The 27,647-nt window shown below is 40.2% G+C and overlaps 1 protein-coding gene across 7 annotated transcripts in view; it reads right to left on the reverse strand.

The window, feature by feature from the left end:
• Positions 1–204: 204 nt before the first annotated feature.
• Positions 205–27,647, reverse strand: part of LOC129323716 (sodium channel protein type 3 subunit alpha) — an 85,690-nt gene continuing 58,247 nt past the window's right edge. For all 7 annotated transcript variants that reach the window (XM_054970331.1, XM_054970330.1, XM_054970327.1 and 4 more), the window contains 7 exons: positions 15,750–15,872; positions 13,985–14,266; positions 12,070–12,123; positions 11,335–11,472; positions 9,598–9,702; positions 8,495–8,765; positions 205–1,391 (listed from right to left, as the gene is read on the reverse strand). In XM_054970331.1, the coding sequence (XP_054826306.1) occupies positions 205–1,391; positions 8,495–8,765; positions 9,598–9,702; positions 11,335–11,472; positions 12,070–12,123; positions 13,985–14,266; positions 15,750–15,872 (2,160 nt within the window). The remainder of the gene's footprint in view (positions 1,392–8,494; positions 8,766–9,597; positions 9,703–11,334; positions 11,473–12,069; positions 12,124–13,984; positions 14,267–15,749; positions 15,873–27,647) is intronic.

The following is a 27,647-nucleotide window of genomic DNA, read 5'->3' on the forward strand; positions in this document are numbered from 1 at the left end:
CCGTTTTGTAGAGTTACAGTCCGATGCCAGGGGGAGACTGTCGTGTTATAGGCACTGACTTTTAGAAATTTTTTTTAAAATATATATTAGTTAAAAGTGACAGTTTGGCATAAATTTCTCATCAGAGTTCTGCAGACAAATACCTCCCTTTTAAAAGTTGTAAACATTTTTTTTCCCACACCAACAGAATTCAAAAGAATTGTTTCACTTTTTGCTAGCCTTGGTATCTTTACCTTTGTAGTCTCTCTCACCTTTGCTTCTTTCATAGCTGTCTGGCTTTGTGACACTATCGTAAGAAGGTGGGGAGGTGGTGGAGGAACTCTCGTCTGTTTTCTCTGGAGTGGTGTTTCCATTTAGCTTATCAGTCATCATGTCTTTGATGGGCAGGAGATCACCATCTTTGCACTTACCTTTATTATACATGGAAGTCACTTTTTTAACTTTTTGTTTTAAGAGGAACCTCCTGAAGGTCCGCTGAATGATGGTAGCCGATACTTCCTCCTGCTTTCGTTTCAACGTGGTTGTAATGGGTTCGTACGAAACTTTTGAAGGATTGGCTGCCATAAACCGATCCTCCATTTGTACTCTAAGTAAATCCATTTCCTCGCTTTCTCCCAAAACACGCTTTGTAAAGGCGAACAAGATGTCAAGGCAGTGAATTCTGTCACCACTTACCATGGGCAGATCCATTGCAATTAGCTGAACATGGTTCGGTTTTGGAATTAGAAGAGGAGGATCCAGTGAAGCGGCAAAGTCGGAGAGTTTGCTGTACTCTATAAACTGGGATGCATCTGGATCAAACTTTTCCCAGACTTCATAGAACATTTCAAAGTCGTCCTCACTCAAAGGCTCAGCACTTTCTTCTGTTGCAACACTGAAGTTCTCCAGAATAACAGCAATGTACATGTTTACCACCACTAGAAATGATATGATAATGTAGCTGACAAAGAAGAAAATCCCAACAGAAGGATTGCCGCAGTCTCCTTTGACCGAACTTCCCGGATGATCTGTCTCAGGGTCACAGTCTGGCACCCCACTGTTAAGAATGGGTGCTAGCAAGCCATCCCAGCCGGCAGAGGTGGTAATTTGAAAGAGGCAGATCATGCTGTTGCCAAAGGTTTCAAAATTGAACATGTCATCAATCCCTGCTTCCCTCTTAACATAAGCAAAGTTGGACATCCCAAATATAGCGTAGATGAACATGACGAGGAAAAGCAGGAGACCGATGTTAAACAAGGCAGGCAGAGACATCATCAAGGCGAAAAGCAGAGTGCGGATCCCTTTAGCACCCTTGATAAGCCGCAGGATTCGACCTATCCTGGCAAGTCGGATAACTCGGAACAACGTGGGGGACACAAAGTATTTCTCAATAATCTCTGCTAGAAACATACCTGTGAAAGAAAAAAATATACTGAAATGCAGCATTCGTTTTACAGTGTGGCTGTCTATTATTATTTTTGGAACATGATTTGAACGTTAAACCCAGGATTCCATTTACAGGTTTGGAGGACCAAACCTATATTATATCCGTGCACCAATATCTGTGCATGGTCCCTTTTCCTTCTGATTAATATGGCAATACACAAGTAATCATTAAAAAACGTAATTTCATGTACAGGCAGCTTGCCAATTAACAACAACAAAGAATGTACTTGATCAATCTTCAATTATCCTAAGCACATATTAAAGCAATTAACTGATAACATAACAAAATTAGTAGAAAACTCTGGTTCTCTGAACTGCGATGGTGTTTGTACACTAGAAAGTGTTATGGAAAGTAATAAAAGAACATTAAATTGGTTTGGGTGACATAAGAGTGTGAGTCAGACTACAGCTAGTACATGAGCAGAGTCAAAACCTTGTTTTCTTTAGGGCTATTTTACTTCTCATAATTTTCCTACACAAATCATTACTTACTTTCATATATAATGAAAATATATGCATATATTTTGGAGCTGAGAACACAGTGGGATATAACAGCCAATTCTGACTTAGACACATGTAATTTCAACATACACGGTTGTGTGAATATAATATATACACAGGGCTGGATCCTATGACTTCCTTCCACCAAGCTTTCCTCCAGTGGAGAAAAACGTCCTTCAACAAAGAAAGGCAGTCTCCACAAAAGACTTACTCCATCAAAACAATTCTCCATTGAGAGATGAGGGTGATGAGGGGAAGAATGGCAGTTGCGGAGAGCAAACATATGGAGAAACAGCTGAGGTTTCGCGGCTTGCCGGAGGTAGAAGGAAAGACGGCCCAAGAACAGATTACCGAGGTGTTAGCTGAATACCTGGGAAAGGAGGAGGAGGAAACTGTGGCTATCCTAGATGTAGTGTATCGAATAAATTCAAGATTTGCGACCCAGAGGAAATTACCAAGAGACGTGATTGTGCAATTTACGACTAGAAATATAAGAGAAATGATTGTGAGTAAACAATTTCAAGAACCATTGGAGGTTGATGGCAAGACGGTTATTATTATGAAGGAGTTACCCAGATCGGTGTTGCTAGATCGGAAAAAATACAAAGCCTCAGTCCAAATTCTGAAGGACATGAAAATAAGGTACAGATGGGAATTACCGGAAGGAATGTCCTTTGAATTTGGAGGAGTGAAAAAGCGCATCAGATCTGAACTAGAAATGGAAAAGTTTTTGAGGGACAATGAAAAGGACTTACCAACAACAAGGTTATGAATATGGAGTGTAAAGTTTTATCTTGGAATGTAAATGGACTCAATTCACCGAATAAGAGAAAAAGTATTTTCCACTGGCTATTAAAACAAAAATGTGATATTGTGTGTTTGCAAGAGACTCATATTAGGAAGCAGGATGTAAAATATCTTAAACTGAACAAATTGGGCAATGACTTTGTAGCGGCCTCAAAAAAGAAAAAAAGGGGAGTGGTATTGTATATAAAAGAGGAGCTACAGCCAAAATTAGTGATGAGAGATGTGGAAGCCAGATTTTTAGCAGTGGAATGTATATGGAATTTAAAGAAAGTGTTGGTGATTGGAATTTATGCACCTAATGGAGCAAAAGAAAGCTTCTTTGAGGATTTGAGGAAGCAATTAGATGAACTTTCTTACGACCAGATAATTCTTGCAGGAGACTTCAATGGAGTTACAAATTTGGAACAAGACAAAAAATCAGCAACTGTACAAAAGAAAAGAGGATTACTTCCAAATACTTTTTTTGTATTAATGCAACAGGAAACTTTGGAAGATGTATGGAGAAGTCAGAATCCCAAAGGCAGACAATATACGTTTTACTCTGCGAGACACTCTACGTTATCACGAATTGATATGATCTGGGCCTCAAAAGACTTAGCGCTCTGGACTAAGGATGTAGAAATAATGCCCATGGTAGGCTCAGATCATAATCCAATTATGTGGAAGTTTGGAAAAAGAACTAAAAGGAAAGGATGGAGAATAAATGAGGACTTGTTATAAGAGGGAGAAAATATGGAGACGTTGAAAAGGGAAACTAAGTTCTTCATACAACACAACATGAATAGAGAAGTACCAACCAATAAGGTATGGGATACCTATAAGGCAGTAATTAGAGGTAAACTAATGGACTTAAATGGAAGAGCCAGGAAAAAAAGAGAGGAGAAGAGACAGGAGATTATGGAGAAAATAAAAGCCAAAGAAATACAACTAAAGAAAAGACCAGGGAAAAAGAAAATATACCAGGATATTAAAATCCTTCAAGAGCAGTTGACGGCAATGAATAATAAAGAACTGGAATGGAATCTTAAGAGAATGAACCAAAACTCGTTTGAAGGTGCAAATAAACCTGGGAAATATTTGGCATGGCAAATTGAAGAAGAGAAAGGAGAAGACAATAAATAAAATATGTGAGGATAATAAAGTATATCTGGAACAGACGGCTATTAGTAGAGCCTTCTACAAATTTTATGCTAAACTGTACAACAATAAAGAAGTGAATAAAGACTCAATAGCGACGTATTTGGGGAAAATGAAGCTCCCAGTAATTTCGGAAGGATGGAGAGATAAACTGAATAGTGAAGTAACGAAGGAAGAGATAAGGAAGGCAATACAGTCAACAAATCTGGGAAAGTCGCCAGGACCTGATGGACTTACAGCCAAATTTTACAAGGTAATGGTCAATGAACTGGTGCCATTCCTAAAAGAAGTGATCAATGGTGTTTTGAGGGATCAAAGGATTCCAGATACTTGGAGTGAAGCTAACATATCATTGATCCCCAAAGGAGGACAAGATTTGACTAATGTTAAAAATTACAGACCTATTTCGTTACTCAATAATGACTATAAAATTTTTGCGAAGATATTGGCGGAAAGAGTAAAGGGATGGCTATCCGAAGTTATTGAGGAGGAACAAGCTGGTTTTTTACCAAACAGACAAATCAAAGACAATTTAAGGACAGTTATAAATGCTATTGAGTACTATGATAAGCGTTGTGACAAGGAGGTTGGTTTCTTCTTTGTGGACGCTGAAAAAGCATTTGATAATTTGAACTGGGATTTTATGTTTGCCACTATGGAGCAGCTACAAATGGGGGAAAGATTCATAAGAGCAGTGAAAGAAATCTACAGAGACCAGAGTGCAGCAATTGTGGTGAATGACGAGGTGACTAAGAAACTGACTATTGGTAAAGGTACAAGACAAGGTTGCCCGTTGTCTCCACTGTTGTTTATTTTGGTCTTGGAAATATTGATGATACAGATTCGAGAAGATAATGCAATCCGTGGAATAAAAATAAAAGACTTTTCCTACAAGGTCAGAGCATTTGCGGATGATATAATGTTAATTGTGGAAGATCCAATTGAGAACATGCCAAAGGTAATAGAGAAAATTAAGGAATTTGGAGATCTGGCAGGATTTTATGTAAACAAAAAGAAGTCAAAGATATTATGTAAAAATATGACCAAACAAAAACAACAGTTACTAACGGAAATAACAGACTGTGAAGTAACAAGTAAGGTGAAATATTTGGGAATTGAACTGACTGCAAAGAACATAGATCTATTCAAGAATAATTATGAGAAACTGTGGACTCAGATAGAGCAAGATTTGATTAAATGGAATAGATTGAATTTGTCATGGTTGGGAAGAATTGCAGTAGTTAAGATGAATGTGCTGCCAAGAGTGATGTTTTTGCTACAAACAATACCAATTATTCAGGACTCTAAGCAGTTTGAAAAATGGCAGAGGAAAATATCGGACTTTGTTTGGGCAGGCAAGAAGCCTCGAGTGAAAATGAAAGTATTACAGGACGCAAAAGAGAGAGGTAGAATGCAACTGCCCAATCTAAGACTTTACTATGATGCAATCTGTTTGGTATGGTTGAAAGACTGGATGACGCTGAAAAACCGCAAATTACTGGCCTTAGAGGGATATAAAAAAATATTTGGATGGCATGCATATCTGTGGTATGACAAAGTAAAAGCAGACTCTATGTTTTTACACCATTACATTCGGAGAAGCCTCTTCACAATTTGGAAGAAGTATAGAGATTACCTACAGGAAGGAATTCCCTCCTGGGTGGTTCCTTATGAAGTAATAGATCCGAGAACTGTCGATAATGAACAACAGTGTTTAACGTACAAGAAGATAACAACAATAGAATTTTCTAAACTAAGAATAAAGACGCAAGATGAGTTGTCTCCAAGTTACGATTGGTTTCAATATAGACAGATCAGAGATCTTTATAACTCGGACTGTGTGAAAGGAGGGGTAAGAATGGAGAATTCGGAATTAGAGGAGGTAATTCTACAAGAGGATAAAAAGGACATCTCTAAGACTTATAAAGTGTTGTTAAAATGGTATACAGAAGATGAGACAGTTAAAGTGCAAATGGTGAAGTGGGCTATAAACTTTAATAAAGAAGTAACAATGGAGGCGTGGGAATACTTGTGGAAAAATACATTGAAGATCACAACATGCACTAATATTAAAGAGAATGTCTATAAAATGATTTATCGTTGGTATTTGACACCAAAGAAAATTGCGTTAGGGAATTTGAACATGTCTAATAAATGCTGGAAATGTAAAAAGCATGAAGGATCTTTGTACCACATGTGGTGGACTTGTGAGGTAGCTAGGCAGTACTGGGGGGAAACAATAAGAGTGATAAGTGAGATTTTACAATTTCAAGTTAATAAGAACCCAGAACTCCTGCTACTGAACTTGGGAATGGAGGATATTCCAGCTCAATACAGGACATTGTTATTTTACATGACAGCAGCGGCTAGACTTTTGTATGTGCAAAAGTGGAAAGTACAAGAAGTGCCAACTATCGAGGACTGGATTTACAAATTGCTGTACATGGCGGAAATGGACAAAATGACAAGGAAACTGAGAGACCTTGATCCAGGACAGTTCAACATGGATTGGGAAAAGTTGAAGCAATATTTGGTGAAAAAATGGGAGGTGGGAGGAGAACTGTGGCAGTTTGAAAATTACTGAAATACAACAAAAGAAGAGGGAAGTGACTTTACCGAGGGGAGGAGAGTTAAATGAGAAATTCTAAGCAAATTATTTTATTTGACTACTATATATAGTATTAAGTAATGGAGGTGTTATTATAAGAATTATAAGGATAGAAACTAACTAATTTTATTTCTGGCAGATAATTGTATAATGGAGAAATTATATAAGTAAAATAGAATGAATATAAGACAGAAGGAAGTAAAGAGCAACATATAGAGTACAAGTTAAATTGATTGACTTATAGTGAATGTATACAATGTTTATAGAAGTACTTAAAGTTATGTAGAATAAGGGACAAATTGTTTGTCCCATATTGACGAGACAAGAATGAATAAGATAGAATATAGAGTACAAAAATTAGACACGATTGTTATTATTAAAGAATATATGCCAGGAATGTAATATTTAGTTGATAAGTTAAGTGGGAAAGGGAATAGAGATAGCACTGTGTTATAATAGAGAAGCTTAGAAGAGAGTGAAAGTATATGTTTAATAGAATAAAATAAGTTTGAAATGAGTAGGGGGAAAATCGGATAAGGGGTTGGAAAACTGTTGGAAGTCAACAAAAGGGGGGGAAAGGGAGGGGGTTAGAATTGGAATATTTAAAGGAAATTGATTGTAATGGCTATTATAGTGACTTCTAATCCAATAAATTAAAAAAAAAACAATTCTCCATTGAAGGACATCTCTGTGTTAAAGGAAGCTTAGTAGAAGAGATTAGAGTAGAAGAGTCATAGTATCCAACTTAGCAGACGGAAAGGAAGTCATAGGATTTGGAAGTCACAATTTGGCTCACACAACGGGATTCTTCTCCCTCTTTGTACCTGCTGCAACCCCTCGCCCCTGAAAGCTACTTTGGAAGGTTAAGGGACCCTCCAGAATAGCATGCAAGGTAGCAAGGCTGAGGAGAGCTGCAGCTGGGAGGAAACCTTGCTGGAAATGATACCCCCCTTCCTCTTCTTCCACAAGCAGAAGGACTGGGTCCAGCTATTACTTTCCTATTTGAGCATTAAAATAGCAATATGTGAAGGGGCCCTCAGGGCATATCAATGTGGATGTGTGACAAGGACAAGACCAGGTGTGCTATATGTTCATCTCAGCCCAACTTATCTGTTTTACAAAAGAACGTCAGCGCAGGTCAACTCGGCGCATATGCGGACTGCATGTCTCCAAATACAATATTGAAGATGGACCCCTATACCATACCAGAACTACTTTTCTCAGAACACTCAACAAGTTTCCGATTTAGCACTTCAGCATCAAACCAGTTAAATGGGGGGCCTACACAGCAGATGTCCCCTTCTGTGCAGAGCCTTCTCTCATTAAACAGAAATATTTCAAGAGATTCATTTTATTTTGTTAAAAGAAGTTTGAAGAAGGATTTTATGATATCAAATACTTGCTTATCTGGAAACTGCTTCCTCGCCTTTGTCAATGGAAATTTTACATTGTGTGAAGTTTGCTTCAATTCACAAGTTTACTAGTCTTTTGGGTCACACTACTAAAAAAAAAAAGAACTCTTCAAACTAAAAGTATGGCATGCGTCTACAAAAGCTTTAAGTTCCAGTATGGCCACATAAAAAGACAAAACAATATGCCAAGCAAGATCAGGAAAAACTAAATCTGTGCCTGAGTCCAACAAAGGAGATGTGTTTACTTGGATCCTCTTGGTATATCCGGAAAAAAGCATATGGGTAATGTTTCTGTATGTGAGGCCTTTAGTGTACTTCTCATTTGCATCATACAATGTACATAAGGAAGTACATGGCCAACCGCATTATAAGGCAGAAAGAAATATGCAGCTACATTCTATCTTGGACTGCATGTGTATTTATTTAAAACACTTATATCCCACCTTATATCCCAGACTCAGGATGGACAACAAGACAAAATCAGAAGGTTTCATGGACATAAAATACGTATCTTGACCAGGGGTCTTATATGGCCTATCTGAACTTCCTCAAGTTCTGTGTGAAAATCCTTTTTAAAATTGGTCTTGCAGACCAATGTTCTTACCTATGATGGACAAAATGACAACCACAAAATCAAAAATGTTCCAGCCGATGGTGAAGTAATAATGACGGAGGGAAATCAATTTGAGGACACATTCACCAGTAAAAAGGACAATGAACACAAGGTTAATTCTGGATAAATTAGTTTCCATTTCTTTGCTTTGGTCATCTGTTTCCACCATCATGGTGACCATGTTAAGGCAGATAAGAATCATGATGCTGATGTCAAAGGCTTGCTTTGTTACAAAATCAAAAACCATGCCTTGGAATTTGTTCTGCAAAATAAAATTTAAAAAACCAAAACATTAAGAACATTAAAACTTTACAAATGTGCCAACGATCCCATATTTCTGTTAAAGTTTCATCTCCCCCCAGCCCATGCTTCAGAATCACTTTCTTTGAGGATGGCACAGTTAAAGTTTGCTTCCCACCATCTACTTTTCTGTGAAACAATGATTACTACAGCAAGATTCAAATCCAATTGTACCTTAAAGACCAAATAGATTTCCAGGGTATGAGTTTTCGAGAGTCAAAACTCCCTTCTTTAGAATTTGACTCTTGAAAGCTCGTATCCTGGAAATCTAGTTGGTGCGACTGAACTTGAATACTGACCAACACAGCTACCCACTTGAAACAATTATTACTATAGTTTTTGTGTCCCTTGCAAGACAATGGGCAAATCCACACGCCCTTGGTGCGTCTCGGCGTTGTGCTAAATGTTTGCTAAACATCCGGAAATATAGCGTCTTTTTAGCGTGATTTCAGAAATCGCGCTAGAAAGACGCTATACTTCCGGGTGTTTAGCGAACATTTAGCACAATGCCGGGACACTCCGAGAGGGTGTGGATTTGCCCAATCAGAAAGAAACAAATAGTTCCAATTTCACTTGAGCTGTACCAGGATTCAGACAAATCATAAACCAAAATATTAACATTATTACCTGTATCATATATCTAATTATCCTGTTATGGACTACATTAACCATTTGAATCAAACTGTTAGGAAATGTATGATTTGGGCATACTTAGGCATAAAAGCAGAGAGTAATAAGCAAATAGAGAAAGCAATATGTCAAAAGATATCACGAAGAAAGGAATTAATTCTTACCCCTGGTCTAGGGATAGGCTTCTGGGGCTTTTTAGAGCCTAATTTTTTCATTGCATTGTAATATTTCTTCTGTTCCTCGGTCATAAAGATGTCTTGCCCTCCAAAGTAAAGGGATGAAACCAAAACCGGTTACAACCATGTTTATGAATCTTCCTAAATTACTGTATTCTTAATCAGAAATGTACTTTCAAATACTCTGATGACAGTAACACACAGTTTCAGGCCTGCATTCAAATGGAACTCCATGGTGCAGGAGACAATGGAAGGTCAATGAAACTGATGGCACAATGAAGCAATGTTGCACAAAGGCAAAGTCCAGATGGACGCTCAGACTATGGTTTGAAGTAAGCTATAGGCTCATGCACTCCTCCGGGCCTCTTACACATGATTTTGCTTTCAGCTTGTACTTTTCTGTAAACCACAGCTTTCAACATATCTAAACTGGCAAACTGTGGGTTGTATTTCTCCAAAAATTTCCACTGATGGAAGTATCTCCACTGGTGGTGCACAACTTCCTTGCCCCCCTCTTTCACACTGCAGCTCCAAATGCTGCCCCCTCCTAAATGTTGCTACTGGAGGATTGGGGACCCCAAGGAATAGCTTGAGAAAGAAGTCAGAGGTCTGTGCTGAGAGAAGGAAATTGCTGAAATCGCCCCACCTTCCGTCTGTGGAAATCCTTCACAGCATCTAATCTAGTAGTTTGCTCTTGCCCTCCATATCAGAATGAAAATTCATTTTAAAAATGATTACCATTTTTCAAGGACAAGAGCAAACTATTGTTTACCATTTTGGATGCTGTAGTAAAATATGATTTATGCCAAACTGGGGAAGAGAGAAAGAAGAAAGGCACCTGTTACAGTCCTTGACGAAGGTCACCAGGGTCTAACTCTGACCTTGACTCTAACCCTAACCCAGGTCAGCCCAGTCTCATCAGATCTCAGGACTTAAGCATGGTCAACCCTGGTTAGCACTTGGATGGGTGATCACCAGGAAGTCCAGGGTTGTTATGCAGAGGAAGGCAATGTCAAACTACTTCTGTTTGTCTCTTGCCTTGACAATCCTATGGGGGTCACCATAAGTCAGCTTCAACTTGATGGCACTTTACACACACACACATACAGATCACCAGATCACATTTTGAGGACTGGGAAGGAAAGAAAGGGCCATAAAGATTAGTGGCAGAATAGTTTTCAGGATACTGCAAGAATGCACTGTTGCCTGGATATAAGAAACCACTGCCCCATTGGACTAAACCTCCTTCTAGCCTTTAAGATATAGCTCATGCTGAACTATGGTGTGCTTAGAACACATCCAAATGCAAATAGGCATCTGAACTTTCTGACCCTCCACAAAATGGTCAGATCAATTCATTGTCTTCAATTCTGAAACGATGATTTGTATATTTAAAAGTTTTTGCTCCTCTTTACATTTATGTTTGTTTATGCAATACAGTAAATATTCTCAGTGTTACTGCTTTGAGAGCTGCTTGCACGACAAAATATAGAATAACAAGGTAAAAATGATTAAGTGATGTTGCAGTTACCACGGGACAGACAAACTCAAGATAAAATAAAAAGCAACTTTTTAATTGACTATTTGAAATAAATGGAAAAATGGTGCTAATTTGAACACTGCTATGGTGACCACGCTGGGTAAAACTTGAGATCTGGAAATTTAAAAACATTCATAGTTTTATTTCTAAGAGTATAGAAGAAAAAAACCCTTCAAAATACTTATCTTCTTTTTTTGCTGATTGAAGTTATCTATGATGACACCAATGAAAAGGTTTAAGGTAAAAAATGATCCAAAGATTATGAAGATAACAAAATAAAGGTACATGTACAGGTTTTCTTCATACATGGGTTGATCTTCCACCTACAAACCATTTAAATGTAGTTATTTTAGAGCAGACACTAAACATGTTAACCATTTCCTTCACAAAAGAGCAATTTAATCAAAAAGAGAGGGGAGCCTGGAGTGTTCTCATCTTTATGCAAGCATTTTGTTTTATTGTAAACGGTGAACTAATTTTTCTCATTCATTAGGCTTAACAAGACTCATGATATTCACCTATATACTAAAAAAGAACTGGTAATACCTTGACTGTATGTATTGCTAATGTGAAATCCCTTGTCTTACAAAAAGCAATCCATAAAAAATATACACAGGCTATATTAATAATAATAATAACAACAATAACAACAACATTCAATTTATCTACCGCCTTTCAGGACAACTTAACACCCACTCAAAGCGGTTTATAAAGTGTGTTATTATTATCCTCATGACAATCACCTTGTGAGGTGGGTGGGGCTGAGAGAGCTCCTAGAAGCTGTGACTGACCCAAAGTCACCCAGCTGGCTTCAAGTGGAGGAGTGGGGAATCAAACCCGGTTCTCCAGAATAGAGTCTCACGCTCTTAACCACTACACCAAACTGGCTGTTTAAATCTGCAATGTAAAATGGTACTTACATCTCGTGAATCAACAGCTGCATACATAATATCCATCCATCCTTTAAAAGTGGCCTATTTAGAATACAAAATTGATGTTCATTGTTGTAAAAATAATGGATTCACCTAATAGAGCATACAAGTGGAGCAAACATATCTTTGTCACATGCATGCAGGAAATTTTCATGCTAAATTCTGGAAGGAAAGTCACTTCTAGTACTTTATAACTCAAGCCTATGCTTCGCTGTGTTTACCGCACTACTTGCTGTATATATTATCCTGTTTGCACTGCATCAACTTCAATTTTTGGTAATCCATTTTGAGGCCATAAAGATAGGCAATAAACACTGCAAATAAATAAATAAATAAATAAATAAATAAATAAATAAATAAATAAATAAATAAATAAATAAATAAATTCCATTAATTAATTAATGGAAATATGTAAACACAGAGGCAGTAAAACAATTTCCACTCTGGTGATTCAGGTCAGTTATATTCCTTCCACAAGGGTCAAAGCAGCCACTGGTACTGCTACAGTACTGTATTAGTTCAATGATTTGGGAGAAAAGGAGGGCAAGTGAGGGGTAGGTGGAAAGTGGTCACTAATGGCTGCATCTTAAGTGTTATGAGAACAGGCTCACCTCCTTTCTAATACTGGAACAATCCTGTACCAGCAGAAAAGTGCACTAAGCAGCTTCTGGACTTCTAAAAAGTATGTGAAACAATTGGACAGCTCAAGACCACTTACAAAGGGACTGCATGCCTCCTTTAAAAACCCATAGCCCTCAAGGCGGTATCTGCCTTGAGTCTCAGTAAGAAAGGTAGACTATAAATGACATAAATAGATAAATAATAAATAAGTTGTCACATGCATTCCATTACTAAGCTTTGCACCAACAGAATCCGTGATGATTCACACATTGGGCCTCTGTGAGAAGGCCCCCCAAACCACTATGATAGAACAGTGTCACTATGGAGTCAGACTCTTTGAAAACAGCTCACTGGGAATATCCCAGAATTCAATTCTCAGCCTTCCTTTCAGCCCGTGGCTTCTCCGTTTTGGCAACATCCTCCTCACTCTTTAACCTCCTGGTTCTAAAGCCAATGGCTAGACTGTTATATTGCAACAATGTCATAGTGATTCTGACTGCCACCGCCTTAGCTGCTCTGAGCAGCATATAGTCAACAATACCGTCAATAGGAAAGCCCTTAACGGGCACTGGAGTGCCATGTGTGCTCAAAAGCTTGCATACATGTAAGGATCCACCTGGATCAGATTGGTCTTTGCAGCACAGGACCTGGCAGCTAAGTACTTATAGACCAAATTCAAATTAATTAGCTTTTGTGAAATTAAGCCACATGGGGACTGTCTAGATAGCATACAATTTCAACTGTGGTAAGTCAGGGGTTCCATCCTATGAGGGAAACCAAAGAACTGCCACACAAACACGTTCTTCTCTCAGCTTCCATGAATGATCTCTGACATCTACTATCTGCAGCTCCTCCCCTTTAGCCAGCAGGGATCCTCTGTAAACCTCCATCCTCTATATTCCTTATAAGTGCATGTTTCTAAGTTACAACAAACATTACATCAACCTTGCTGCTTATGCTAGAAATTATAAATGATACAGAGCAAGCCGCTGCATTATACACTATTACAGCACATATTTTCATAACATGGGAGAAAAAAGGCTAGTTCATAGGTAATTTATGTTTAGATTGCAGAATTTGGATAATAACACTGCTAACATAACATATGACCTGATCTAGGTTGATCCTTCCACGTGTGCAAGCTCTTGAGCACACATCATGCTCCAGTGCCCATAAGGGCTTTCCCATTTGCATTAATGTTGGCTATGTAATGCAAAAAGGAACCTACTTGTAATGATTTGGTCCTTTCCTAAATGAGCAGGTGGAATAAAGGATTACTTACGACTTGAAGCAGAGCAAGATAACCAGCTCCAACGTTGTCAAAGTTGACCTTCACATTTTTCCATCGGGCAGGTTGATTGTTTTGTATGAGCTCTTCACACTGAGTTTTATTGTTAACTTCACTGGCATTAAACATTTCACCTGTTGTGGTATTCACACAATGGTAGAACTTGCCAGCAAACAGATTTACGCCCATGATGCTAAAGATCAGCCAGAATATGAGACAAACGAGAAGCACGTTCATGATGGAGGGGATTGCGCCTACCAGGGCATTAACAACCACCTGGTGTGCAAATTGAAGAAGAAAAGAGAACTTAATTTATCTTTTATAGCTTAAGAACAGAGCCTCACAACTTTCATTTTCATCTTTGTAATTTGATATTAAAGATATTTTTATATCTTTATAGTTCACATTCACAGAAAATCCTATTATTAATGATAATGTATTTTTAAAAAAGAATTAAACTCTATAAGGAAAGCAAGTTAAGTGCAAAAAGTAAAAGAAAACCTGGTAGTGGTAAGATGGAATCATGAAATTTTGTGTACTCTAGGGAGAAAAAAAGGAGAAAAAAAGTTAAACACCAAGAACAGAAACTAAAGAATAATACAATAATGCTGTAACTTCAAATAAAGAATGGATGCAGATGTGAGAACTCCAACTGAGAAAAAGGTATTTGCACATGAAGCAAGCTACAGTGTTTCCAGGGCTTCAAGACACAAGCCAAACAACAACAGCAGATACAATCTCATGACAACAAATCTTTACAAAAGTGGTAAGAAAGATACATTAAGCTTTTCCACTATGCAGTTAAATTTTAAATCTCATTCTTAAATATCCTTTAACTCCTTTACAGAGTGTTATAGGAGGAAGAAAGCAACGACTTTATCTGACAATCTATTATTTCTTGGCTGTATCTGATTAATAAAACAACCAAATTCCTCTTCAGGAAGCTGGAAATGTTTATAGATATTGTATATTATGATCAGGTTCTGTTCTGAATTGGGTATCACAAGAATGTGCAAAGTCCCACATTTGCGAGTTTAGACAAAGTTTTGTGGAAAGTTAACATCCGGAATACGTCCCAACATGTGGTACATAATATCTAAGGCAGCGTGTGTAAGGTAGGAACAATCCTGATGGAGCTCCACAAAGCTGCATCTGAAGTTTTGGGAAAGAGTGCGGCAAAGCCTGGATGGCTGCAGTGTGGGCAAGAAAGGGGGGCTTTTTTAAAAAATGGTAATTGGATATTGTTATAACATAGTAACAATCCATATCAGATTCTTTGAATTCCTTGTTTTCATTTTTCAAATAGTAAGTCTCTAGCCCCTTTTGCTGAGGAGATAAAAGGGGAAAGGCATATTTGGAGTGAGCTACATGTCTCAGCCAAGTTCCAGATATGGCTTCTGACTCCTGCCCTCTCACTGCTGGGTAAAAGCTTTGTTAACTGGTATATTTGATTAACCAGCAACCATCCCCCATGGACACCAGGTGACAAAGCTTTTACTGTACTCATCTTCCTGATATTCCCAAAGGAAAGGTATATTTTAGCAGTTCTGGCTCCAAAATGTCTTTGAAAGTGTGGGACAATTTCTGTGCTGAATACAATTTCTACAGGACTTCAGTTCTTGTAAAGATGCTAACAGTGGCATGCCTTACAAAAGAAAACGGTGAAATCGTTCAACACGGGCTTGTTATTCCTTATTCTACGTGAACAGCCTTATTCCATGCAGATATTATTTCAGGGTCATTCATTGCTGTCGCTCACCCTCATGCCTTCAAATCGTGATAGGGCTCTTAAAGGCCTCAAAGCTCTTAGGGTTCGAAGTGATTTAATGGCACCAAGTTCAGAATAGCCCAGAGCATTGGCTACTAAACTAACCAATGAAACCTGCAGGGGGAAAAGTAAAGTATGTCATTGTCATTTAATTATAAGAGAGAAGTAAAGAACAAGTTAGTGTTATATCTAGATATTATTTTGAACCAAGATTCAATAAAATTTAGCCTCAATATTTCCTGGGGAGAAGCTGAAAACAGAACTTGTGACACATGAATCACGTATAGTAGTTTGTCAGGTGCTTGACAATCCTCCTGTTTTAATATTTTTGGGCAAACAGCAAAACCAGAAAGTGTACAGGGTCCCTAGTGGGCCACTGTGCAGAGTTAGTGGGGCATGGTTTGGGCTTGTTGAACATGAGAGAGTATGTTATCTGAGTAGCTAAGGTCCAGCATTAGGCTTTCCCTCAGAATTGGGTGCAAGTGCTTCTCAATGTATAAAGTAACTCCTGACTATATTATTGTTAAGTCTACTAAATCTCCATGTCTATCTGCAGTGGGGAAACAATTTATTAGTAATTTATTAAAACATGTATATCAGCTGGGTCCTCAAGGAGACGTACTCTACAATAAAAACTGAGATCCAGAAATTAAATTTAAAAAAACTCTTTCCAATAGTACCTTTCTCAGAATCGGAGAGCAGGAAGGGAACCCCCAGGTCATCTAGCCCAACCCCCTGTGCAATGCAGGAATATCACAGCTGCCTCCCCAGAGGAATGCCCAGCTCAATGCCCAGAGGAAGGCAAAAGCCCTCCAGGATCCCTAGCCAATCTGACCTGGAGAAAAAGTCCTTCTTGACCCCAAAGTGGCAATCAGCATTACCCTAGGCTCAAGAGCCAAACACTAGCTCATCCCTTCCTGCCCTCTCTCTCACAATCTGCCTAACTGAATATTAAGTCATAGAACCAGCATTTCTGTCAGAACGCTGTCTAGCCTCGGCTTAAAAACCTCCCAAGAAGGAAAGCCACCCTGAGGAAGCCTGTTCCACTGAGCATCTTCTCTAACAGTCAGGAAGTTCTTCCTAATATTTAGCTGAAAACTCTTCTGGTTTAATTTTAACTTGTTAAGAACGTAAGAACATAAGAGAAGCCATGTTGGATCAGGCCAATGGCCCATCCAGTCCAACACTCTGTGTCACACAGTGGCCAAAAACCAGGTGTCCTCAGGAGGTCTGCCAGTGGGGAAGGGACACTAGAAGCCCTCCCACTGATTGCCCCCCAAACACCAAGAATACAGAGCATCACTGCCCTAGACAGAGAGTTTCACCTATACCTTGTGGCTAATAGCCACTGATGGACCTCTGCTCCATATGTTTATCCAATCCCCTCTTGAAGCTGTCTATACTTGAAACTGCCACCATCTCCTGAGGCAGTGAATTCTATGTGTTAATCACCCTTTGGGTGAAGAAGTACTTCATTTTATCCGTTCTAACCCGACTGCTCAGCAATTTCATTGAGTGCCCATGAGTTCTTGTATTGTGAGAAAGGGAGAAAAATACTTCTTTCTCTACCTTCTCTATCCCATGCATAATCTTGTAAATCTCTATCATGTCACCCCTCCCAAGAACAGTCGCTGTTTCTAGGGGTGTGCAACTCAAAAAGATTCGGGTTTCCAGCTTCAGGTTTACCTGAAATGGGAAAAAGATTTGGAAAGCTCCGAAATCCGAAGCGGCATGCCGCTTCAAATTATGGTTTCCATGTCGCTTCGGTATGCTCCGTAAAGATTCGGAGCATACTGAAGTGACGGGGAGGATGGAGGGGAGAGGCTGCCCCCACCCTTAAACACCCACCCCACCCTTTAACCCTATCCCCCACCCCCCCACCCCACTTACCTTGTGCAGCCAGGGCCTTCCCTTCCACCGCCGCAACTGGCCGGCAGAGAGAGCCTTCCCTCCTGCTGCCACCATGGCCGGTGTGGCTGACCAGCAGATAAGGCCTTCCATCCTGCTGGTGCCGCGGCCGGCGTGGCTGGCCAGCAGAGAGGGCCTTCCCTCCTGCCGGCAGCATGGCCAGCATGGCTGGCCGGCAGAGAGAGCCTTCCCTCTTGCTGCCGCCGCGGCCGCCACAGCCAGCCGGCAGAGAGGGCAAGCCTTCCCTTCTGCCAGTGCCAGGTAAATTGGGGTGGGTGGGGAGGAAAGGGTGGGAGGGAATGGTTAGGTTTAAAGGGCCCTGCTACTTGCGAAAGGCCCCTTTAAACCTACCCCTCCGGGTCCCCCAAAGCTTCCCGAAGCATTCGGAATGCTTCAGGAAGCTTTGCTTCGGGATTTCAGAATCGGGGCCAGCCCCAAAGCTTTCCAGATCAGGTCTGATTCAGGAATTTTACCCGAATCAGATTCCCGAAGCACACAGCCCTAGTAGTTTTTCCAAGCTGAAGAGCCCCAAGCGCTTTAACCTTTCTTCATAGGGGAAGTGTTCCATCCCTTTAATCATTCTAGTTGCCCTTTTCTGCACTTTTTCCAGTGCTATAGCTTTTTTGAGGTGTGGTGACCAGAATTGTACACAGTATTCTAAATGAGGCCATACCATTGATTTATACAGGGGCATTATGATACTAGCTGATTCCCTTCCTAATAATCCCCAGCATAACATTGGCCTTTTTTATTGCCGTCGCACACTGTATCGACATTTTCAGTGAGTTATCCACCATGACTCCAAGATCTCTTGGTCAGTCTCCGCCAGTTTGGACCCCATCATTGTGTATTTATATTTGGGATTTTTGGCATTACTTTGCACTTGGCCATGTTGAACGTCGTTTGCCACGTTGATGCCCACTCACCCAGCCTCGACAGATCCCTTTGGAGTACCTCACAATCCTCCCTGGTTCTCACCACCCTGAACAATTTAGTGTCATCAGCAAATTTAGCCACTTCACAGCTTACTCCCAACTCCAAATCATTCATGAACAAGTTAAAAAGCACCGTACCCAATACTGAGCCCTGCGGTACCCCACTGCTTACCACCCTCCACTGTGAATATTGCTCATCTATACTCACTCTCTGCTTCCTATTCAATAGCCAGTTTTTGATCCACGAGAGGACTTGTCCTTTTACCCCATCTGCTTTCAAACTATACCAACAGCCATGTTAGTTAGCCAGGTTGTTAAACCTGAAAATCTGTTGCCCTGTAACTTGTGCCAGATTACATGTGCAGGTTTTTAAAGAGGTGGGCCTGGATTCACCAGACCCAACTCTGATTCCCTGCAGCCTCTATGTTTTGTCCTGTCCTCTTTATATGGATCCTAGATCTAAATTTCTCATAGTAATCTTATAGGGCCTTTACTTGACTTTAGCAACTGAGAGTGGAACCACAAGTGACAAAAGGCACAGGTTGGACACTTGTCAGCTTCCCTCAAGTTTTGATGGGAAATGTAGGCAGCTTGGCGGAATGTTGGACAAGTGACAGTTGAAAAGTCCATTGGACAGCAGACAGAGAGCCAAGCTGCAAGACCAGGACGCCTACATTTCCCATCAAAACTTGAGGGAAACTGACAAGTGTCCAATCTGTGCCTTTTGTCACTTGTAGTTCTGCTCTCAGGAAATTAGTTGATATAGACCTTCCTGTTATCCACACATTCTTATTGTTTGTACTGAAATTCCAAGCCAAAGCCCAGGATTCAGGCCTGGCTTAAGCTCATTCCATGTTCAAGGTGAGCACGCTTTTTCTATGCTAGCCGCAAAACATCCCAAACTGAGTTTACTTGGGGCATAGAGGCATGTGGTAAAATGCCTTATACCCAAGTATTAGTGCCAAAGTTCACAACACATAAGTGGGATGCTTGGGTCTGCATTTTCTACAGGGTCTGAGTGCCTTCTGCTACCTAGCAGAGGGGAAAGAGAAGGAAGAATGAGCAGGACTGAACTCCCAAGCACAGAGCCATTCAGTGCTATAGAAATGTAGATGCCTCTAACCAGGGGACAGACAATAGGTAGCCAGTGTCCCACCTAAAGCCATAACCACACCTAAGCAATAGAGCTTCAGAAGGACAAGGAACAAAGTGGACACAAAAGAACACTAGGAAAGACAGAAGGTTTGCTGGGGACCAAGGGGGAGATGATAAAACCACAGAGCATGTTAAGGAATGTCTCTTCACTCTTGGAAATTCTTAGACATTTTACACCTGGACTCCATCTTAATTCTAGAGGAATGCCATGAGCACATGTTGCTGCTGAGAGCATAGGGGGGAGCCCCCAACACTGAATACAGTATGCTTTCTAAATTCTTGCACTTCAAGGTTTAAACAGCCTATCTGATCTGCTTTTTTCTTTTGTACAAACAGGGCAGGAGTGGTTGTTTAGTTCCCACATTGCTCAGGATGAAGCAAAGTATACGGTAGATCTGCCCCTCATTCCTAATGGATCATAACTATCCCTATGTTATAATATAAGCATACATTTCAGGTTACCTCAAAATGACAATCTAAGCACATGAGTTCTTTATTATTATTCAACCTATCAATCTAAATGAAAGGATGTCATTTAGCCATACTTTTGAGAGGAAATGAGTATGTGTATAAAAAAAAAATCCACATATTATCCAAATAAAATGAAGCTGACTTAAGAACATACAAGAAACTTTGTCCTATAAGCATATTAAGAAGACAATCTTATTGCTAACTCTTCAGTAATGTGCTTAAGTGTTATTATGATATGCAAGGAGGATTTAATTGTCAGGGGGAAAGAATGTTTATACTATATTGTGGTTACCAGATTACTTGCGAGACACAATGCTTGAAGGCACAGTACTTAAAAGAAACATTCTACAATTTAATTCTGTTGACAAAATCATGTAAATATATGCTAAGAAATGCAGTTATTTTGACACAGAATCTTCAAAATATTCAAAAATATAAAAGGGATTAAATTCATCTACAGTTTGGAAGACACAAATTTTCAGATAGCGCTAAACCACAGAAAATTTCCCCATATAGGTTTGGGAAAAAAATCACACCCACCCTCATCTATTCTTTGCCTCCTCTGTGTTCCCTCTTTAGCGAAAATGGGCCTTTTGCTATATTTGTGTGCAAAGGAGATTATAGCATTTTAAAATGCTGCAAAGAACATTTATTATATATAACCTTGGTTCTTTTTACCAGACTTCACAAAACACTACCAGCCAGCATTAAATTCCCCTAGCAAGGTCGACAATCATTTAAACTGACAGAAAAAGCTATGGTTTCTTACAGTGCAAACCTAAACAGAGTGGCACGCTTTAAGTCCCAGGAAGTCAATGGGCTTGGAAGGAAGCCTAGTGTGCGTTTAGGAGTAAAGACCTGATCATGCTCCTGTCCCAAATATATGAGGCAAAGAAAATGTCCATCCATTCTAGTCATCTTCACACCGCACTTGGGTGTGTTTTTTAAACATGCTCACAATTTTTCTGGACTTTGAGCAGAACCACAAGTGACAAAAGGCACAGATTGGACGCTTGTCTGCTTCCCTCAAGTTTTGATGGGAAATATAGGCAGCTTGGCGGAATGTTGGACAAGTGACAGTTGAAAAGTCCATTGGACAGCAGTCAGAGAGCGAAGCTGCGAGACCAGGATGCCTACATTTCCCATCAAAACTTGAGGGAAGCTGACAAGTGTCCAATCTGTGCCTTTTGTCACTTGTGGTTCTGCTCTAAGTCTCCCTCTCTCCATTCAGCTGGAATTTTGTTGACTCAGGAAAAGCCCAGCGCAAGAGGAACAGAGAAGCTCGCTACCGATGAACTTCATGAACCTCAACCAGCAGCAAAAGAGGAACTGAGGGTTGGGGCTGCCGCTCCACTCAGAGTGTGTTTTTTGGCAAGAATACATCACACTAGTGCTCTGGGGGGAGAGAGGCAGCCCCCCTCCATAACCTAAAAACTACAAAAGAACCTCCAATGGGCAGGTCTGCGCATGCGCCGTCCCATGTGGGACTGCACAGAAGACCAACAAAGAACACTGAATTTCAACATAATTTAAATCTCACCATGGAATATCATTTCTTCAGATAGGCCCTCTAATTTTCTGGCCCATCTACTAATGCCGAAAATTAGGAAAGCTTTTACTTTGGCCCAATTTAATGCCCTATCTGTTGCACTCTTGGAAGGGAGATACTGTGGATTATTGTACTAGAAACACATAGGTGTGTGTATAATTGGGGAAGCTGAAACTGTTGGGCACGTTCTCTTGCTTTCCCCATTTTATTGTGATCTTAAACATGACGCTATTACTTGGATATGCCAATGAATTCTAGGTAGATCAGAGGAATCATATATTTCCTTTCTCCTCCCAGACCACGAGCCTTGATTCATGGATAAAGTGGCCAAATTTTGTGCAGCTGCTACAGCCTATTGCAGTTCTATATTAATCTTGCTTATTTTAATATATGTAATGATCGCTGATAATGTATATACTTTTTAGCTGGACTTCATTCATTCATTCATTCTTTCAATATTTTAAAGACAAGCAGTGAAAGCCACCATAAAAAGCACCATTATGGCAAACCACATATTATGTACTCTTCTAGCCTTTTGATTCTGGAAAGCAAGGGGTCATTTGGTAGAAAAAAAGCTGGAGGAACTTATTAGCATAACTCATTAGCATAACTCATTAGCATATGCCATGTCCCTTGATATCACTGGAAGTGTGTCATTAGCATAACTGATTTGCATATGCCACACCCCCTGACATCACCTATCTTGGCTGTTTTGGATCCAATCCTGGCCATCCAGGGCCAAAACTGGTCCCAAAATGGCAAAAAGGGGCAGAAAATGGCCCCAAAGGGGCCAAAAATGGTCAAGATCGGGCCACTGCTGAGTGGGAGCGTGATCCACCACCCGTCAGAGGCCTGATCTGGGCCATTTCGGCCCCAATCCAGGCTGAAACGGGCCCAAAATGGCCGTGAGTCAGGTGGGCAGGGCCACCTGACATGTGACCTCTTTGGGGAACTGCTGGAACTGTGTTCCTGTGCGTTCCCCCTCGAAATGAGCTCTGCTGGAAAGCAGTAAGCAAAGTTATACCTTTTGAAGTCTAATGAAGTCAACAGGCTTAGAATGGTGTAACTCTGCTTAAGATTTTACCACAGAAGATTCATTTTGTCTTGGTTACTCTGACCACCTTTGCAATTCCACTTTTGCAGCCAGCTGGTCTTTTGACCTAAGCGATCACCCCTGCGTCTTCCCTTATTTCAAATACAAGCCTTCCAAAACACAGAGAAGTAATGACACTAATACAATTTAAGCAATCTAGACATGGTGAATAAAGAGGCAACGCTCTCTCATAACCTAACCATCTAGGGAGGACAAAAATACTATAATGGCACATGTTGAAGTCCTACATCACAGTAAAAGGAAGACCTTGGTGGTATAGCAACTGTATACATCTTGCGATCCACAAAGCAGAAAGCAGCCTGGCTTGCTTGATAACCTCCATGGTTATAAGTCTCAGGCAAGCAGGAAAGAGGCAGTTTCTCAAATGCAGGCGACCACCAACGGTGGGTGGAACGCATTTGACTTGCTGGGTCATACGCTGTGCAAGCCAAAAGCAGGACCATCAAGGGGTAGAAGATTTTTAATAATAGTATACATGTATACACTATAGTGTCACCTCCAATTTAGTAAATAAACAAGAAAGCATTGTGAAAGAGGAAAACAGGAAAGTAGATGTGAAAGAACTGAGGGACACAATGGACCTTCTCACAGTCTCGCCTCCTGACATGACTGATATCGACTCTTTCTGCTCTTTGCAGATTAAAAAAGCTACAACACTGTCGTGTACAATGTTGTGATCACCCCTATATCATGACACTTATGGCCAACCCAGTGAACTGCAGTTCTGGAATCGTGTAGATGCTTGGTTCTTATTGCTCCAAAATTGGAATAGTAGTCAAACAAATTGCAATGTCTGATGTAAGTTTGTTTGTGCAAAATATTTATATTCTGCCTTTCCCGAGAGCCCAAAGTGGTTTAAAATAAGACTTGAATGGCATCAACAAAAAAACAATTAAAAATTAAAACAAGTAACATCAAACGCTAATGAACCAGCTCACTCACAGGAACAGGTAAAACTTACCAAATACTCTGGCCAGTGACTGATGATTCTAGGCATCAATAGGATGTTGTCCTAAGCAGAACATCCATATGCCTCCTCCAAAACATGACCAGTGATGGTACCCTGCCAACTCCTTCAGGCAAGCCACTCCCTCAGGTTAGAGCCACATCTAAAAAACTTCTCATAGAACTTGCTTCCAGCACCATGAGCATGAAACCACTGGACCTCTCCTCTTTAAGACTGGCAGAGCATATATTTCTTTTTCTTTCCCTGTTCTACTCTCCATCTTGAATTTAACCTTCCACGTCCTTCTACCTGCTCGCCATTCCTTAGCTCGTCTATCTCTCATTTGTGGCTGGTTTGTTGTATGGCCATCCATTCATTCTCCATAGCATCCCTCACTTGGCTAGGGACTCCTTCTCATTTAATCTAAAATTCCATTCTTGTTTATTCCATGACACATTCTGCTCCCATTCAGGACAACCCTCCCCCCCCCACCTATCTCCTTCTTTTGGGTTGGTTTGCTCTTGACTAGCTATGTTGGGAAAACAGTTTGCACTAATAGTATCTTTAATTGGCTGGGCAGATTAAAGCAACACAACCAATGTGCACAACAGTCTAAAGGATCCCTTTTGACCCAGAACTTGTGTTCTAGGTTTTCATAAGAAAGAGATGCTCTTCAAGTGTGCAAAGGAGGACTGCGAAGTTTTAGGAGGTGGAACAGTCAGCAGGAGTTCATTGGAGGAGTGTTCTTGGCACATGGTATCTGTCCTGGTCAGTATAGTTTATATAAGGACAAATGTTATCACATAAGAAAGAATACTGTTTGTGAATTAATGATCTCGTATTCTATTTATGCTTGGTTTCTAGTCGATTTATGCTTGATAAGATTATATTTATTCAAAAGATGCATAATATCAAAATTTTGTACTCTGTTAAAATATATAAAAGGCCGGACTTCCTGTTTGGGATCCATGGAGGTCTAACACAGCTCTGGGAGCAGAGCTGACCGGGCTGCCGTTTTTAGTGACCGGCGAGGGCAAACAAGCCCGCGGTCCCGTTCTCAGGCGGAGAACAGGCTTTGAACGCTCAAGTACCTCAGGGCGCGTTGATCTCAGGCGAGGGGGGGTTCTGCACAACGGACTCTCCCCCGTCCCTTGAGGTCCCACCCTAAGACAGGTCGGCCTATATCTCTGCGGCAGTTCTGGGGCCAGTGACGTCTGGCATAAGATCTACATGCCCAAGCATCAACAGGAGGAAAGAAGGTGAAAGAGAACCTGAGTTTGAAGCAGTGATTACAACCCAGAAAGACGTTTGAAAAGGTAAAGATCACTATCTCTTGAAACAGGACGAATTACTTAAAGTAAAGAAGCATTAAAGGGGACTTTTAAACTTCAACAGTTTGATTAAAAGTAGAGGAAGACTCGGCAAGAAACAGATTAGTAAAAGGACTAAGCTAAAAGAAGTAATTAGAGAAATTGGAGGATTGTTGTTCATACCTGTGGTTGTGAGGAGATAATAGACTGTGAGAAAGCTTCCACCATCGCGAGAGCTGCTGTGAGGAGACGGGAAACAGGAAGTACGTAATTGTGATAGAGCTGCTGGAGAGAGACGGCCCTAAGGCAGACAGGAAGAGGGCAATCGCCATCTTTGAAGAGGGAAGGGCACGGGCTTCAGCAGAAGAGGAAGTATGCCATATTGGATTACAAAAATATAGAAAAACCATAGAGAAAAGTCGCCCAGCATTTTGGATTTTGTAAGTGCTTTTTTTTTTCCTTTTGAAACCGGGACATTTGAATTAAATTAAATTAAAGGGACACTTAGCTAAGCGCCACGGAGTTAAGGAAACGAGCAGATTCGTGGGAGCGAGGCAAGTCAAGCCCCACGATGTCGAAAAAAGAGTGGCAGACGGCTATGGAAAATTTAGACAAAAGATTTTCGGAAATGTTAAAGGTCCAGCAGGAGCTGGTGAAAGAGATCAAAGAAGTTAAAGAGACAGTTAAAAGTGAATTGGCAGAAATGAAAAAGGGAATGGAAGCAACACAGCAAAAAGTTAACGTGGTGGAGAAGGCGATGGAGAATCTCTCAGACACGCAACAGACAGATATGAGGACGATGAGGGGCAGAATGGCTATTGCGGAGAGCAAGTATATGGAAAAGCAGCTAAGGTTTCGCGGTTTGCCGGAGATGGAGGGAAAGACAGCTCAAGAGCAAGTTGCAGAAGTGTTAGCTGGATACCTGGGGAAGGAAGAAGAAGAAATCGTGGCTATCCTAGATGTGGTGTATCGTATAAACTCAAGATTTGCGACCCAGAGGAAGTTACCAAGAGACGTGATTGTGCAATTTACAACCAGAAATATGAAAGAAATGATTGTGAGCAAGCAATTCCAAGACCCATTGGAGGTTGATGGCAAGACGGTGATTATTATGAAGGAGTTACCTAGATCGGTGTTGCTTGATCGGAAAAAATATAAAGCCTTAGTCCAAATTTTGAAGGACATGAAAATAAGGTATAGATGGGAATTACCGGAAGGACTGGCATTTGAGTTTGGAGGAGTGAAAAAGCGCATCAGATCTGAATTTGAAATGGAAAAGTTTATGAGGGACAATGAAAAGGACTTAACAGCAACAAGGCTATGAATATGGAATGTAAGGTTATATCTTGGAATGTAAATGGACTTAATTCACCCAATAAGAGAAAAAGTACTTTTCACTGGCTATTAAAACAGAAATGTGATATTGTTTGTTTACAAGAGACTCATATTAGAAAACAGGATGTAAAATATCTAAAACTGAGCAAATTGGGCACTCATTTTGCAGCGGCCACAAAAAAGAAAAAAAGGGGAGTGGTCTTGTATATTAGAGAGGAGCTGCAGCCAAAGTTAGTGTTTAAGGACCCAGAAGCCAGATTTTTAGCGGTGGAATGTACATGGAATTTAAAGAAAGTGCTGGTGATTGGAATCTATGCACCTAATGGAGCAAAAGAAAGCTTCTTTGAGGATTTGAGGAAGCAATTAGATGAACTTTCTTACGACCAGATAATTCTTGCAGGAGACTTCAATGGAGTTACAAATTTGGAGCAGGACAAGAAATCAGCAACTACACAAAAGAAAAGAGGACTACTACCAAAAACTTTTTTTGCATTAATGCAGCAGGAAACTTTGGAAGATGTATGGAGAATACAGAATCCCAAGGGCAGACAATTCACATTTTTCTCCGCAAGACACTCTACTTTATCACGAATCGACATGATCTGGGCCTCAAAGGACTTAGTGTTATGGACTAGAGGTGGAAATAATGCCTATGGTAGGCTCAGATCACAATCCAATTATGTGGAAGTTTGGGAAAAGAACTAAGAGGAAAGGATGGAGAATAAATGAGGACTTGTTGCAAGAGGGAGAAAACTTGGAGATGTTGAGAAGGGAAACTAAGTTCTTCATACAATATAACATGAATCGAGAAGTACCAACCAACAAGGTATGGGATACCTATAAGGCAGTAATTAGAGGCATACTAATGGACTTAAACAGAAGAGCCAGGAAAAAACAAGAGGGGAAGAGACAGGAGATTACAGAGAAAATAAAAGCCAAAGAAATACTACTAAAGAAAAGACCAGGGAAGAAGAAAGTTTACCAAGACATTAAAATCTTACAAGAACAGTTGACAGCAATAAAGAACTGGAATGGAATCTGAAGAGAATGAATCAAAAGTCGTTTAAGGAGCAAATAAACCTGGGAAATATTTGGCATGGCAATTGAAGAAAAGAAAGGAGAAGAAGACAATAAATAAAATATGTGAGGACAATAAAGTATATCTG

This window comes from Eublepharis macularius, chromosome 2, assembly GCF_028583425.1.
Source record: "Eublepharis macularius isolate TG4126 chromosome 2, MPM_Emac_v1.0, whole genome shotgun sequence".
Taxonomy (NCBI): Eukaryota; Metazoa; Chordata; class Lepidosauria; order Squamata; family Eublepharidae; genus Eublepharis; species Eublepharis macularius.